The following is a 17,510-nucleotide window of genomic DNA, read 5'->3' as shown; positions in this document are numbered from 1 at the left end:
CACAAAGCTCTTTATTGTTTACCATGATTCGTAATTTATGTACTTAGAAAAGATAATTTAGAATTAGGCCTGTCATGACTTTTGATTTTCACTACATGAGGATTGTAGGCAAAAACTTTTCATAATAATATTATCAATAATGAATGAGTCCTTGGAGGGGGTGCTGGACTCCCTTGTTCTGCTGGGGGACTTCAATGTTCATGTGGGCAATGACAGTGAGACCTGGAGGGGTGTGATTGGGAGGAACGGCCCCCCTGATCTAAATCGGAGTGGTGTTTTGTTGTTAGACGTCTGTGCTCGTCATGGATTGTCCATAACAAACACCTTGTTCAGGCATAAGAGTGTCCACATGTACACTTGGCACCAGGCCACAGTTCGATGATCAAATTTGTAGTTGTATCGTTGGACTCCACATGTCTTGGACACTCGGGTGAAGAGAAGGGTGGAGCTGCCGATCACCACCAGGTGTTAGAGGGCCGGGTGGACTTGCACATGTCAAAGATTAGCAAAGATTCAATTCCATTTTTATGTTTTTAATGTAGTGTCAGAAACTTCAGCTGCAAAAAAACAGCTGTAAAATTATTATACATCAGCATTTTCTTATGCTTTTTGTCAGAAATCAGACCTTTGGTGGTTATAAGAGTCTTGTCAAAGATTAGCAACAAAACTGATTTGATGCCATTAGCATTTGTTTTGTGTACTATCCAATACTTCCTTTGATGACTTTCATGGCCAAAACTGCTCCTTTTTCCTTCACTTAGTTCGTTTTTTAATTACAGAGGCTGTGATGTTACATCTGGAGACTCAGATGAAGCACTGGCAGAGGAGCTAAACAGCCTGCTTTGAGAGTTGAACACAGCACTCAGCCAGACCACTGCAACCTCCTCCAGCCTGCAGCACCACTCCACTCACTCTAGAGGCACAGGATGTAAGATGAGTGCTCTGGTCAGTGAACTGCAGGAAGGCTGCAAGTCCAGATGGAGTAGCTGAGAAGGTGCTCCATCTCAGTGTTTTTTATATTTTGTTCATTTTTTGTGCACTTTATGGAGCTGTGTTTTTCATCTCATTATACTTTGTATAATGACAATACTTTCAATTCTATTCTATTCTATTCTATTCTATTCTATTCTATTCTATTCTTCCTGTGGTTCAGTTTGCAGTCTGTAATTGGCATTACCCGCTCCTGTTGATATCAGACACCAGGAAACAGAAACTGTTGTGACAATCCAAGAAATTAGACCTTTCCTACAGTGTGAGCTTTGTCTCTAAGCACGTGCACAAAACACTTGCACGCACATACTGACCCCCTTTCTATCCTTCTATCTGTCTAAGATTGCTAAAGAAAAACCAAACAAACAACAAAAGAAAAAGGAAACAAGATTCAATTCCCCATGAGAACAGCTGGACAAGGCTATGGATTGTTTTTTGATTGGACCCAATCATGTGCCAGCCCTGATAGCGGTGCTACTAACATGTAGCATTTTGTAAGTGGAGACAGGGACTCTCATAAATGCACTACAAAAATACAGAAGGCATTTTCAATCATAGAGAAAATGAACCCACTTAGACAAACAGGAATAGGTGCATGGAAACCATTGTAATCACATCAAGTCATGCACATAAAGATTGGTGTAGCAGCTGTTTGCCAGCTGTGCCACAAACAACATAGAGCTGATGGGAAGCCTTTTGCTGATGAAGCCAGACAGCAATCTCTTACCTCTTCCAACAGCATGAACCACAGATGGGCCAAATCCGCGGATCTGGAAACCCAGCCCGTCAGCTGAGTCTGGGATCTTTACCGTCCTAGACAGAAAGAGAAGAGGAAATGTAGTAATCTATGTAGACAACTAGTTGATTTGGACAGTGCCTGAGTTCACACAAATCTGCCTTACTCTCTTGGCTTGGTGCTGACAAGCACTCTAAGGGGTCCTTTGGTGTTAAAACATTGTCTGAGGAGAACCTCCACCTCAGAGAAAGGCCTAAGGAACACCAGGTCTCCATTTATGGCGAATAACTTCTTCCCCACTTCCAAACCAGCCATCTTATAAGAAAAAAGAATAATGGATAGAAAAGACAACAAATGTAAAGGCCACTCAAAATCACAATGAAACATTAACCAATAAGGCCGCACATATTTTCAATAATCAGACACAAAATGGGATAACTTAGTTGGTCAGTATACAGTACAGCTGGATCCGGCTGCAGTTTTTTATCTTCCCTGATTGAATATTTAAAAATATACACACATGACAGTCTCTATTCAAGCCAAACCTTTCAAGCTCATTCAGTGCTTCTTTGTGACTGGAGGGTATTATGTGTCATGCGCTTAAACAGATCACATTTGCCCCAAAAGCTCTTTGTCCCATTTTCTTTAACCTAATGCAAAATGTGATCTCAGAAATATGGTGCACATCATTTCAGTGTATTTCTACATGAAAATACAGTGAAACAAGTTTAGCTTTGAAGCAAATTGTCAAAAGTTTTGTCACATTTTAGTAACAAATAAATTCTGCTGCTCAGAATGCTGACTGTAAAAGCATCATAGCTTTGCCAACTAAACCAAAGGCTGTCACATCAACAGGGATGCACAGTTCTAGAGAATTCATGATCTGTTAAATAAGAAGGGACACAAATAGTGCTTTCCTCTAGAAAACTAAATATCCCTTACATGTAGTTAAGGTTAAAGGTGTTTTTTGTATGAAAAAGGTTAAAACCTGGAGTGAAATTGGAATTTCTTATGTGAGGGGTTTATAAATCCTGTTTATGGAAAGAATGTAGAAGTCATAAAACCACCAGTTGTAATGACTGAAGCCAGTGATACTGAAGAAACACAGATAAAACCTTTGATTTAGTAGATTTACTTTAGCTTATTTTTAACATGAGATGACTCCTTCAGTCGTAATAATCAGTTCATTATTTCCTAAAATATAAACCTTGATTTCATTTACTTTTCAACTTATTTTAAGATATCATTTCCATTTGCCACTATTTTTCCTGTTTGTCCCCTGCATGCCCCCCCCCATTAAAAAACTCTAGATCCACTCCTACTTTAAGCAGATAAAGACAAAAGCTGTTTTTTTTTATTGCTAGTGATACAGAGCTTTTTGTAATGTTAACTTTAACGTTGACCTCTGAGACATTAGCATTTGACAGATTAGACTTTTTTTTGGTTACAGATGCGTGAGCTGAAGTACACTTGAGAATGGAGTACACACACTAAACACCATGAAGGTAAACGTGATAGGAGTGAGTAATATTCATGACTAAAAACATAAACCCCCAGGAGGCTTTTCTCCATTGCGAGGCATTTGACTGTGCTCAAATGTGGTCCAATGTGCCACACAGCATAAAAAACTCTCTCAAAGCATCATCACCCTCAGTGGACTTCTTAGTTCTTGATTTCTGGTGTTTCACAACAGAAAAAGAACCAAAAAAGAGTTTCATTGTTTTAGTTATTCATAAACCAAAAACCATGAGAACAGTTTATTGCCAATGATGAAGTACCAGTTCATGTGGTCGGCTTATGTGCTGGGACTCAGCCCCAGAGAACCCCAATTTAACTGGTTTATACCATAAAAAAGTGTAACTACAGTGATGAACAGAATCGGAAAGAGCATCACTAAAGACATATAAAAACATATGTACTATGCCGCTGAAATATACAACTGGAATCTTTAGGGGCTTTATTTTCCTGTAATACCACTTTGTGCCACTAGATGGAACGTGGGTCATTGCAACATCTAGTCTGCCCTGGAGTATGGAGAAGAAGAGACTGCAGTAGCTGGTGCTGGGAGAAGCTAACCAACTAGTTAGCTTCAAACAGAACCTAGAACAAAGTGAAAGGCATGTTAATCATAACAATGGGGTAAAATCCTGGCAAGCAAACATTACTTTCACCACTTTTCCTGCAAAGAAACCACATTTAGCGACAATGATAGAAAAACGTAAATTGTGAGCTAAACTGTGATGAAGGTAGTTGTAATATTATGACAAGCTAGTACAGTATCAGTATTATGGTGCATTCGATTTGTACTCTGAAGTCAGTTTTTCTGAGTTCCTAGTTGGAAATACAACCCGATTACCCCTTAAAGTCAGATATCTGACTCGGAAACTCGGGACAAACTCACCTACCCCAACTTCACTCAGTAAAGACGGCTGCCCAACAAATCAACAGTTTATGCCTGAATAAACACTATCTTTAGCCTGCTAAACAAAAACGAGCTGCACAAGTTAGGGCGGCGTGGCTCAGCAAGGTAGAGCGGTTGTCTTGTAACCTGATGGTTGCTGGTTTGATCCTTGGCCAAGTCGAGTTCATATCAAGTGTCTTTTGGCAAGACACCGAACCCCAGTGTCTTGCCCCAAAAATTGCTCCTGATGGGTTGTGGTTGAGCACCTTGCATGGCAGCTTCTGCCATCAGTGCGTAAATGTGTGTGTGAATGGGTGAATGTGAAAGCGCTTTGGGTATCATTTCAGGCACAGTAAAAAGTGCTATATAAATACGGACCATTTACTATTTACAAGTGAAACTACATCAAAACAACCACCCTCCTTTTTATGTTGTAAAAAACAGTCACATTTTTTCTTACAGGATGCAATAGTCATGATAACCTTCAATGTCTTTTATATTCTTATGAGATAATTTCCACATACTGGTTCAATAATCTTCTCTAAATAGAAAACGCAAACAAAGAGTTTCCTGGCAGCGTACAAACTGGATTTGCTAATTTTCTGACTTTGACAACAATAATGCCCTTAGCTGGAATGTACGGTCATTCCCAAATCGAATGCACCATTAGTGTATGTTTGTCTTATTTTAAGTTGTTAGTGCTATTTTCTAGTCATTCCAAATTAATTTTTAGTTTAAATTAAAGTAGGCAACAGTTGATCAAAAGGCAACAAGGAAGCCTGTACAAAAAGGTTTTTAACCATTCTTGTTGCCACCTGTTAGAGTAATAAAAAAAAACTTAAAGTAAATTAATCTTAAACAGAAATGGAAACAAACACCTATCTGTGAAAACTGTCCACTTGGGGTGCTAATTTTCTAAAGACCAAAGTTATAAAATTTACCATTAAAGGTGCAGTGAGTAAAAAAATCAACAGTCAATGACAAAACTTTAATATAAAATTAACAACTTATCACTGTGTTTAAATAATTTGTGTTTATATTCTTAGAATGAGCCATTTATATTTACTTGCTGTGGGTCCACAAGCATGGCCTGCAGTACCAGCTTTGTTTGATAGGTGCTGGAACATAGTCTGGGATAAGTAACACCTTAAAAGACACCAAAAGTAGTTACCTGCAGTGAAGTCATTGCCACACCTGAGGCCAGTAGATCCACTCGCAGTTAAAAACATGTTTGTGTCTGGAAGAATTTTGGCCACTGACGGCCACCATCCATTCACAATTGTGTTTGGCATTTGAAATAATTGCTAAGCCCATCTTTACCACTAGATGCCAGTAATTCTTACACACTGTACCTTTAAAATCATATTATTGTCACACTAATCTATAAAGCCTTCTAGGAAACTTGCAATATAAAAATATAGCGGACAAATAATTTCACTACACCACACAACTTTTTCTCTTTGTCTGTACTGTATTTCCTTGTCATGTCAAACTGGTTAGACCATGTTAGTGATTGTAAATCTTTGCTGGAGAGGTAGGGATACAATCATAGTCCATTTTGTGTCTGTTTTATAAGAGACAAAGAGACCAATGAGATTCACTGGCTCCTTGTTAGAGTTCACTTTCAATTTTGGCAGATGTTTCATCTGTATTACAGTTGTTTACAGAGTTTTGACACCGAGTGGTTTTCTGAGCGGCCCTGTGATGGACTGGTGACCTGTCCAGGGTGTTCCCTGCTTCTCATACCTATATCCCTCTCATATCTACCTATATGCTGGGTTAGGCTCCAGGTGCCCCACGAACCTTCATTGGATGAAGTTGTATAGATAATGGATGGATGGATGGTTTCCTGAGTCAGTCTGAATGTGTTTCTCTGCATTTGGTGTTGCCTCTCTGTCAGTCAACAACTTTCTCTGTGCATTTATTACTTTAGCTATTGTTTTGACATCCACTACCTTGACTACAGCCAGCACTGACCAATATCCCTGGACTGTAGCTTGTACAGCTAACCACTATGCCTGTTCTCCATAAAATGCTTACATTGTACAGTATGTGCTACTTTGAACATAAGAGCATGTGGGCCTGACCATTTCTAAACACTCCATGCTGTCCAGGCATCTCACCTCAGCTTGGGAGCCCTTCTCCACAGATTTGATAATGGGGACTCTGTTTCTCTCTTCCAGGGTAAAGCCATAGCCTCCATCATTTGGCCTTATCTGGAAAACATGTTTCGCATCAGCAAAAACCCAAGGCAGCAGGCTGAGACACTTTCATAAAACACACACACTAGATGAAAATGCTGGTCCAGACAGATAGCAGACACTGCAGCATTTTGCTCACTCCTCCAAATGCAGCGTTATCGCTTTTCCTTCTCACAGCTGGGTTCTTCATAATGATTTACTATGTTTTCAGTTTGATTGAAGCTATGGGCAAATTAGCATATCAGACAGATTGGGAGGGAATAAGTTAAGGAGAACTTACCAGAAGACACTTAGCGATGACATTTTCAACTATTTTCAAGTCGTGCTTCATGGGTTTGTGTTTGGTGTTGGATCCCTCCATCTCTTCATCAGCAAAGAAACGGAACAGTAAGGGCTCATCCTTGAATTCACTCTTCTCCAACACTAGAAGAAATCACCATGTAAAAAAGGGACAGAATGATGCAAGTAGTATAACCACGTTTACAAAAATAAGAAATAGTATATTGACTCAAAAGTTGAACTAATTATTTAAAGTACAGTTAATTTTGTTGTACTGCCATTAAATTACTTGTCTGCTCTCTCAAATCCTGAAGAAGAGGACTTCAGCACAGGGTCTCCCATAGAGCCATCATGGCACTCAACTCTGCCTAACCTCAAACAAACAATGTAACATCCATAAAACTATTATTTCACCAATGTGCAATATATACCTGCATATGCCAGGACCTAACTATATTTTGTAGTTTCACACCCATGTTAGTTTTATCTTTTGACTTGGTGTATATTATTACAAATGAGATTATGTTCTTTGCACTGTTAATACTGGGTATTCATTTTTATTCTATGCATTGAATGACATTCAAGTTATTCATTCATTTATTCAAGATGGTAAATTTGGCTTGATGTTTTCGGATAATCACTTTATTAGTATTCATCGAGTGTAACTGAAGATCTGCCATCTGTAGCCTTCTGAATGAAAATGTACAATCATGTAGGCCATATGGACCAAGTTTACTCATGATTTCAGTGCAGTTAAAGTGGTAGAATGCTGGATATACTAATAAAAAATACTTTTCATAATGCAATAGCACAAATTCACAGAAAATTACAAAAACAAACAAGTTTTATATATATATATATATATATATATAGAGCAGGCCTTAAATAAAAAATGAACATGCTATGCAGTCTGCAGCCTGCTTGGAATCCATGTAGGTTTAAAATATTTGCACATTTGTAGCTCACATCAAGTAGTGACACACCCTTTACCATCTATTGGCACCATTTTGGCTTTTCTTATTATATATATTAGTGCTGGACACGTTAATCACGTGTTAACGCAACGCTTAATTAACGGCGTTTATTTTTTTAATCGAGGGTTAATCTTTTTTTTTTTTTTTTTTTTTTTTTTGCTGGCCGCTAGCTTTGATGACAGAAACATGGCGTCCATGTCTCCCTTCCCTGCTGCAGCGGTGCGTCTGATGTAATCGGGAGAGAGCGGGTTTATTAAAATGAAGATACGTTTTCTGACTGGAACTTAAGAAAGAAGAAGAACCAACGTTTCTCTTTGTCTAAAACCATACAGATGGACAGAACATCGTGAATTTTGGACAAGAAACTGCTCCCAAAAGACAATGAGAAACTTTTTATTAATTATTATTTTTTTAATAAATGCAGTTTTAATTAAGGCAAGACAGCAAAGGTAAGACATGTTTTCTAACTTTTACAAATGTAAAGCATAAATCGGGTCTTCTTCTGCCTCTGGTTCGGTGAATCTTGGTCGTAGCGAGATGAAACTTCGAGCTGTGGAATCTGTGAGATGTGAGCTTTCAGTAGAGTCGTTTGTTCGTGTTCATGGGGAGACATCATCTGTGTTTACATATTTTTTGGACTTTGTTTACCTGGTTTTTGAATTGTCTGTTGTCTTAACTGTGTTTGGCGGTCATAGAAATGGTTTTGCTGAGCTGGTAGCTGAAATTCTGGACTTTCTGTGGATACCACACGTTTATAGTTACATCTACAGACCTGACGCTACACCCGGAAACGAGATGTTAACCCCTTAACTCCTGCTAGCGGAGGCTGCAGGTGCAGAGGTGTTAAGCTAAACAGTCAAGCCAAAAACGAAAGTTTAGAGAATTTGTGCATATTGTGAAAATTTCTCTCTCTTCACCATTTAGAAGCTGTGAGATTCTAATCCTGCTTTCTGTCTGTTCACCTGATGCTGATATTCATCACATACTGTTCTAGCTGTGTTTAGAAGGAAGCAGCTTCACAGCTTTAAATTCATCCTGCTGATTTTTTACCTTTTAGTTAGTAAATCCTGAGCATTTCATCCTTTTTTGTCATAAATATTTGATTTTATAAATATATATGAAGAAATATTTTAACTGTTGGTGTTTAAAGAGAAAACTGCTACTAAATCTGTTTATGTGTTTAGTGCAGGGGTCTGCAGCCTTTCCAATCCAAAGAGCCCTTTTTCCCCTCAGCGAGCTAAATAAAGCTCCTTTAGAGCTGCAAATGTTACGACATCTTTTCAAAAAGGCAACTTAATATATATTTTCAATGAAGAGTCACCATAGGATATTTGTTATTTTTGAAGAACCACATTTTTATTTCAAATTTTAGGTTTTAAAATAAAGAAAAACATAAAACCTTTAAAAAAGGGGATAAACAGACTTTCTTCTAAGGGATGTAGATATTTGTGGAAAATTATGTAAATTAAAATAAAAAAAAAGTCCCCGCTTTCCAACCTAATGACAAGAAAGATAGATTTAAAAAAATCTATATTTTAGCCACGTATTTAGAGGCATTGTAGAAGGTCCAGAGAGCCATTATCAGCTCCAGAGTCGCAGTTTAGAGACCCCTGATTTACTGTTTGTAAACCAAATTTACTGCATTTTCTTTATATAGCCGTAGGCCTTTTTTTAAAGGAAAGAGACATTTGCGCATAACAATGAGATTAATCATGATTAATCGCAGCATGTCATGCAATTAATCACGATAAATCTTTTTAATCGTTGCCCAGCACTTATATGTGTTTTTTTTTTCTTGTTTTTTTTGCCAAAACAAGTCGAAATTATCACTACGTTTTTTCATGTATTTTTGATATTGTAAAGTGTCTGCCTGTCTCAACCAAATTAAATCTGCAGAGAAGCGAGATGAGTATATTTAAATATATTTATATTTATATGAGGTGTAAACGTCATTCTTTTAAATCACGTTGTCATTCTGACTGTCCCCTTTTGAGTTGTTGATCCCACTTATCACTTCTTTTTGGGAGTGTATTTATTTATATTATTTTGTTGATTAATGTTAAAGTGCAAACTCTTGAGACTTGAAGCCTCATTAGAGAACAATTTTTTGAGCTATAAATTATTCTGCATTAAGTGAACAAGTCCAAACTCTTCAGTGTCAGATGCCAAATGCAATATGCCCAAGTAAGGCAACATCCACAATACCCACCATTTTTATTTTTAAAAAGCACATTGAAAAAGAAAATAAAAATAAATCCTTATATGATCAAATCTTACATTTGAATGAACCCAAGATCTGTGCCATCATAACATACTTTTAACATAAAATAAAAAAAAACAACTGAGGGTAAAAACAAAAGTTTCCTTCAAACATTCCCTCACTTCATTTCCCTCAAGATCAGATAAAGTGCCAATAGTTTTAACAGCTACATCATCAAGCCAAATAACTTACAGGCACGAATGGTAAAATTACCCCGTAGGCTGTGGAAGTGAAAGGAAATTTGATGGCCGAGGTTATGTTCCGTTGATGTGCTGGTAATTTGTGGTGTGAGTTTGAACTTTGGGCAGTTAGGAGCAGTTACATCATGAGGGTACAAGGATACACGCTGTGACTCATACTACAGCCTGTATGATGTGGACTTTGGCACAAAGGAAGCATGGAGTTAAAAACAAATTTGACTCTTGCAGACAAACTGTAACCATGGCTACTGTCTATTTTAGATTTAAGACAAACAAACAAGCATGTGTCACTCACTTGCCAAGTACTCAGAGCTAAAGCAGAGCTTAATATATATGCATGCATGTAATTTTGCATGGAGTCAATGACTGTGTGCATGAAGGGAGCCATACATGCAATAATTTATTCCCTGCATTGAAAAAAAAAACAGCTTATATTCCTGTCATGTGTCAAAGGGATTATAAGTAGAAATGGAAAAAGAACAAGAAGAGTTGTGTTCTGAAACAGGATGCTAAATGCTAGGCGCCCTATATGCAGTTTCTCCAAAGCGTGTAACCTTCATTTGGTCTATGATGGAGAGGACTCAGTTCAGCTGGATCAGAACATTTTTTTTAGAAATGCCGTACCGTGATGCATGAAACCATTGTCGCACAGTTCTACCCCCAAGATCAGTGCTTCCTCTCTCGTTCTGCAGTCCCCCTAGACCAGGAAAGTTTACACACAAGTGAAATGAGACAGACTGAAGCATCAAGAGAGGATAGAGTAACTGAGACAAGAGACAAAAAGCAAAATAGTTGTAAACAGAAAAATAAATAAAACAGAACAAAGGAAGTCGTGTGCTTTTCAAAGAGCAGCTGGGATGACACACTTTGACTATTCCTTTGTTCCTGTATCCAAATGCCCTGAGGCTGCTCAATGCTTGGCCTTAAACGCAGCCAAACTCATGTCTACACTGTATAGCATCAAAGCTCTACTAGTCCTGCTGAAAAGAGTGGCCTAGGTCGAAGACTTTTATATGGACTTAGAGGCAGACACAACCATGTGGTGTCTGCCTTTCATTCTGCGGTGGTTTCATTGCATGTTTTTTAGTTGTTGTTTTTTGTCATACTGTACAGGAATATCAATTTGTCACCCTCAAAGCTTCCTGTCAGAGTCAATAAAGCTAGGCTGTACAATCAATTCTGCTTTTCTTCCTTCATTTCCTCCCTGCTTCACTGCGAGCCTCAGGTCTGATAGTTTCTTTCTCTGTTGCACATTTGAAGTGACTGACCTGTTATAACAACAGCTGCTTCCATCTTTCTATCTATCTTGCAAAAATATGTTTCCAATCTGAATATAAATCAGTGGAGATGATTTCTAACATGTCGTTGCAGTTCAGTAGAATCATGTTTTATTGCCTATATTTCATGTGAAAGGGACATGATAATGCTGAGGACTAAGATAGTTTAGCTTACCTGTGCTATAAGCCAGTCTATCAGCTTGTTAGCCATGACCACTGATTTGTAGGTTCGCAAATGATAGTCCTTATCCCTGGATCACCACAAAAAGAAAAAAGACAAGTTTAATGGAAGGATTATTGAAACTGTTTACTTTCACTGTAATGAACTAAAACAGAGAAGTCATAGGGCAGTAATTGTCCAGTCTATTTAAACACAGTGCCTAAAGGGGGACAAATAATTCCCACTGTCTGCAAGGCATCGCTACATTTTAAGCACTGGTGGTTGTTTCATATATCTAAGAGAGTTGCTGAAGTTTGGTGACAGCAAATCAGCATTCCTCGGAGCAGGGCTGGTATGGTGTTGCTGTTCTCAGTGTTACCCACACAGCCGCACTTTGCCAGACCCCGAAAATGCTGTTTGAAATGGAGCCGTGACTTTCCCATGAACGCAGGGACCTCCCTGGGGACACGCAAGGGCTGAGCTGAAGGGCCGGGAAAGTCCTGAACCACCGTGACTTACACCATTCCACTGCATGCACACACTCACCCAGACACACATGCAACCACACACACACACACACGATTTTACTTCACACATGGCCCAGACAAGTTAAACAAGGCTTGTGGGCCAAGTTGAAGTCCAATCTCAGCTGTGTGGTGATCTTTAGATTATAAAGCGTGATGGGGCCGAATGTTGCCCTGTTTCCTCCAAAACGAAACACTGTTCTATAAACGCATCCGACAGCCTGTGTTTGTGTCTGATGAGGACGGTACTGTTGATGCGGCTCGACGCCCTGTCACGCCACGCTAAAACAACTTTTACCAGTAGAGGCAAGAGGCACCCTGCATTTCTCTTGAACAGGATACCAGAAACAGGGAGACTGGGGCTTCAGCGGCTGGTGCAAAGTGAGCCTGTCAAAATGAAAAATGGGGGATAAACAGCAGCCCAGTGGGCAGCCATATGTCAGGGGATGAAGAAACAGCAGTTTGAGGATTAAAAAAAGGGAAAGGTCAGAGGGGTGGTTTTTAACTTGCCATCTGAAAAGGAAAGTTTTCTTTGACATTTTGAGAGTGGGGGTTATGGCCAATTGTATTTTCAAAGCTAAGTTTGGAATAAATAAAGCAAAGGAAACAAGAGGTTCAGGCTTTAATCAAGGTACTATTTCATTTTTTATTATTATTATTTTGGGATTCTTATATATCAATACTGATTTTCTTGAGTATTTGTAAACATAACAAAGGAAACTTTGAAATATTGATCTGAAATGTACTTTTTCCCTATTTTGTATTAAGATAATTTACAGGTAACCTTCTCTGTACTGTGTAGGTTTGCTACGTCTCTATTTTCACATTGAAATTTTCTTCTAATCATCTTTCACTGAGTTTCACCAGTTTGTATACACTGTGTAAGTCTTCAGTGGGCATTTAATGCAGTGTATGGAGATCCCCTGGAATGGATAGTTTGAAAGATTTCTCAAGGACTTAAGGAAGAGCCCAGGAGCAACATAGTGGTGTGGAGGCTGTATAGTGTACTGCCTTCCTTTGCTTCATCCCTCTTGCTCTGCCAGGAAATTCCACCTAATTAGGCAGGGGCTGGTTGCTCCAATTAAACTCTGGCATTCCCAGGCCCTGTGATGCATTATACTGGGCTTTCAAAGAGACCACAATGCACAGATAAGCTGGCTAAAAAACACACACAAGTCCAACGCACCAACAACAGTTATTACATTAAGAAGTTTGGCATACAAACACCGATTGACTGAAGGCTGAGTACCCAAACACTCACACACACATTCACCCTTTAGGCTTTTTAGCATTAGGATCAAACTGAAATATGGGCAGCTGCATCCAAGCTTGAATAAATGTAGGATCAGCATGTTCCCTCTGACAATAGTGCAGTTTTAAAGGTGTGAAATTAAAGCTTTTCTTCAGGCTTTTTTGGAAATCCTGCATAAACAGTTGGCTTTGATGTGACTGTTTATGCAGTAAAACATGTTAGCAGCCTGGAAATGCTGTCCTAATAGAATTAGAGGAGCAAAACCAAAAAGCAAAACAGCTAATTACTCATAATTATTTTTTTCCCTCACGTGAGCATAAAAGCTAAAAAATTAAATAAAATTAAAAAAAAAAAACATATCTGGGTTTGAGTGAGTGATTGTAATGACAGGAAGTGTGAGACATTTGTTTTATGTTTCACATTTAAGGCTTAGGATCAGTGCTGGTGCCCTATATAGATAAATATGAGCTCAGCTGCTATTAAAGAATTGTGTACAACTCATTTATTGTGACTGAAAATCTACCAGGCATCACTCATGTACTGCCATGTGCATTTGAAATGAATAAATTTAGCCATGTGACCAAAACAGTGTATAGATCCAGAACATAAGGAAATCATGTGATGTTATGAATTTAGAAACATAGAAATGAGAAAAAAATGGGTTCATATTTCTTGACATGACAGCTATCTTTTGCTTTTTGGCAACTGGATATCCACACGTTGGCCATTTTGAATGTGCATTATGTCAGATTCAACGAAGAAACACAAGAGGACATTATCAGAGGAAGTCAAGAAACAAAAGTGAGAAAGTGACACAGCAAAAGTTAACATTGGACTGGCTTTCACTGGCTGAAGAGAGCGTAGAGATGAGACAGGATGCAAAATGGATGACGCACTAGACTTTGTTAGGAAGTTACACAAGTGTATGCACCTGCCAAGGTTCAGTAGTTGGGCTTTATAATGCATTATGTGCTTTGTTTACCACAAACTGTGGAAACAATGTCAGACAAAAACTCTATCTAATCAACTGCCCATCAATTAATCCATATCAGTCATTTATCCAGGACCAAATCACAAAGGTAACAGTCTGAGATCCTCGGACCTCCCTTTCCCAAGTCAAGTCCTCCAGCTCTTCTAATGGGAACACCAAAGCCGAGTTCTGGTTCAACCTCCTCTCAGTTGGGCACGTTTAAAACACTTTGATGATGCCTAAACCAACGCAGCCGGCTCCTTTTGACGTGTAGGTGCAATGAGTCTACTCTCTCAGTCCCTGGTGGTTGAATGAGTTCCTCACCCTGTGCCTTAGGGAAAGCCCTGCCATCCTACAGAGGAGGCTTATTTTAGCTACTGGTATTTGCAGTCTTATTTTGGTCACTACCCTCAGTTCATGACCACAGGTAAGGGCTGGAACATATATTGACTGCTGAACTGTCGGATTAAAAAGTACATTTTAAGAAATTTTACTTTAACTTAAGTAAATCATTTGGTACCATTTTCCCCCTCTGACTACATGTACGTAAATAACTTAACATCTGATAAATTCCCTCACCACATCTGTGTTTTGTGACCACCAGATAAAACCTGCCAAGGTCAATCACCCACAGGAGCCACCACACTCTATCAGTATCAGTACTAACTCCTCATAAGTTAGTTTCTCTTTGATAACAATGAGCTCATAGTTCACTGATACTGTTCTCCTCCAGTCTGGCTGCTCTGTCAGGGCTGTGTTTTTAGACACAAAAACCAGATGTTAGGCTACCGGAGAGCCACTTTCATTAGTTGAAAAGAAGTGGAGAGGTATGTGGACATGTACCTGATGACAGGAGTGAAAAGGCTGTGAAGACGGCAGAACAAGCGAACACCCTGAAGGAAAAAAAAAACAAAAACAAGAAAAGTGTAGGTGGTTATATCAAGGTTTTGTGTGAAAATTGCATTTTTAAATTGAATCAGTCTATACTGTAGCACCTTTACCTTGGATATTACATCGTGCATGTCACTTCTGGGATGGTAGGTGCCATCGTCATAGCGAAAGCGGTACAAAACAGGCTCAGGCTTGAACTGGTGCTTGTCTGTGACTAAATAAAAAAAATGTAAAATGAAAAATGAGGAGGCTACAGAAAAGAGATTTGTCAGAATTAGAGAAGAAACACATACAAAAGTCAAAACCCTAGGGTAAATTATTTGTCTGGCTTGAAATTTGAAAGTATAACAGGTTTCAGAACATTTTCAGGCAAAGCAGGGCTGCATAAAAAAGCAAGCTGACAAGAGGAAGACTCCCACCTCAAACAAAGCCAGCAGAGATAACAGCTGCTCAGAGCTCCATGCCTCCCTAGCTTTAGGGCACTTTAACACAGACCCTCCAGCTGTAATAACAGTTGGCTCTGTATTCTTGGCTGTAACTATGCAGGTTCCATTAAAGGCTCTTATGAAAAGATAGTCTATCATTTTTCTCATGGGTACTTCTGATTGCACCGAGGGAGCACAGAGAGGCTCAGAGTTATTCCTCTCTGTCAGGGGTGGCTCTAAAGCCCAATCTCATTTCTCAGTGAGGAAGCAATAAAATGCCCCTGAGTGATTTAAGATATGACTTGACTTAGGGCTCTACTCTTTTGAGGAAAAATACATGCAGAGCATTATGCGCCATTTAATCTTAATGCAAACCACTAGCCAACTTAAGCCTCATGCACTTAAAGTGACATGTTTGTTACCTAAAGAGCAGCAACTGAGAAAATGTTCTACAAACATTACAATGAGAGGAGATTAATAATTATAATCTACCAAAACTTTGTTTAGATTGAACACCTGCTAAGACATAATCAAGATAACTACATCTACATTGTAGCCTTCAGCTAAAGACAAAGCGCAGAGAAACTTAAAAAATGAAGAGTATTTCTCAAATATATTGAGATGTTAGGTTAAGCAGTGGCAGGCTCTACACTGCAGCACAAAGTAAATTAGACTGTGGTTATTGGTAGATTTGGTTTTAAGTGAAGAACAGCAAAGGATCACAAACCAGGTCTGAGTGATAGAAACAAAGAACTAACCATGGTGGATAATGCCGTTCTCCAGTAAAGCTTGACCCAGATGAACCCCTTCCTCTGGGTTGTCCGTTTCACCAATTTCCATCAGCCAGGACACAAACTCACTGCGGGAAAACAAAAACACAACATTGGTACTGATGCACACTTGCCAACTCACACAAAGCACTACATAAACACCTGAAAGACCCATGGGAGATAACTGACATCTAGTGAGATCAGTGGATAGAGCTTTAAATTTACCTTTGGTAACCTGTAAAGGGAATAAGAGGGCTGGAGAGGATTTATAACTTTCTACAAACAACATTTACTTTTTTTTTATATGAGCATTATGGCAGCCAACACTGTATTGGCAGACGAATGTTGTGTTTACGGACTAGAATAATGTTTGTTTGTTTAAACAAATAGTGGACTTAAGTTCTTGTGTTCAGTCTTATTTCACTTTATTCAATTTATTTTACACCCACAGTACAACACTATTAAATACAAAGGATTTAATTTGATTTTGGGAACTATTTGATAGAAAACCCGAGAAAGAGGAAATAAACCAACTACTAGAAGCAACAAACAAAATCTGATGCTGTGGTAGCAAAAATAAGCTAAATTTGATCGTTTTCACTAATTTAATGTCTTAGAGAAAAGGAAACTGACAGGCAAATGGAAGACAAAGTGAACATGGAGAACTGGTGAATGCAGAAATAGTCTGTGTGATTCCTTCTCTGATGTCCCGTCTCCCCACAAAAGCCAAACAAAGACAGCTAGCAGCACCAGTGGAATTCTCTGAAACTCTCTTCCAGGCCACAGTGGAGGCAGCCTGGTGTCAGAGTTGAACCAAAAGGAGCATTTTACAAACAAAGAGGAAGCTACCCTTATCCAACATCCTACACTCTTTAACCACTGATCCTTGATGTATTTTCTCACCAAAATAGCCCACTGGAGGAAAATATGAGCCTTTGACAATGTTTTTATCACCCTTTTAACCATCATAAAAAAAGACTGAATTAAATTAAATTAAATTAAAATGTTGGGAAAATATTAAACAAACAAATAATAGTTGTGTTGTTTGTCATTATTAGTAGTCACTGCATAAAGCCAAAGCTGTAGGTAGGAAAGGCCTCTTGTACCATTCTTTGTTGCTGTAAAACTGTGACTGAACTGTGACTGCCATTTAATCACCATGTTTTCCAGACGTTGTGCAGCCCTGTCCATTACGTTGAG

General features: G+C 38.7%; 1 protein-coding gene across 2 annotated transcripts in view; it reads right to left on the bottom strand.

Moving 5' to 3' along the window:
* The window catches only part of prex2 (phosphatidylinositol-3,4,5-trisphosphate-dependent Rac exchange factor 2), a 92,970-nt gene that overhangs the window by 43,934 nt on the left and 31,526 nt on the right, over nucleotides 1–17,510 (bottom strand). For both annotated transcript variants that reach the window (XM_041968578.1, XM_041968579.1), the window contains 9 exons: nucleotides 16,299–16,399; nucleotides 15,226–15,329; nucleotides 15,068–15,117; nucleotides 11,494–11,569; nucleotides 10,666–10,738; nucleotides 6,609–6,751; nucleotides 6,251–6,343; nucleotides 1,893–2,041; nucleotides 1,718–1,803 (listed from right to left, as the gene is read on the bottom strand). In XM_041968578.1, coding sequence (XP_041824512.1) covers nucleotides 1,718–1,803; nucleotides 1,893–2,041; nucleotides 6,251–6,343; nucleotides 6,609–6,751; nucleotides 10,666–10,738; nucleotides 11,494–11,569; nucleotides 15,068–15,117; nucleotides 15,226–15,329; nucleotides 16,299–16,399 — 875 coding nt within the window. The remainder of the gene's footprint in view (nucleotides 1–1,717; nucleotides 1,804–1,892; nucleotides 2,042–6,250; nucleotides 6,344–6,608; nucleotides 6,752–10,665; nucleotides 10,739–11,493; nucleotides 11,570–15,067; nucleotides 15,118–15,225; nucleotides 15,330–16,298; nucleotides 16,400–17,510) is intronic.

The sequence above is a fragment of the Melanotaenia boesemani genome, chromosome 18, assembly GCF_017639745.1.
Source record: "Melanotaenia boesemani isolate fMelBoe1 chromosome 18, fMelBoe1.pri, whole genome shotgun sequence".
NCBI lineage: Eukaryota > Metazoa > Chordata > Actinopteri > Atheriniformes > Melanotaeniidae > Melanotaenia > Melanotaenia boesemani.
The sequence above is the reverse complement of the archived record's forward strand: the minus strand, read 5'-3'. Positions and strand labels throughout refer to the sequence as shown.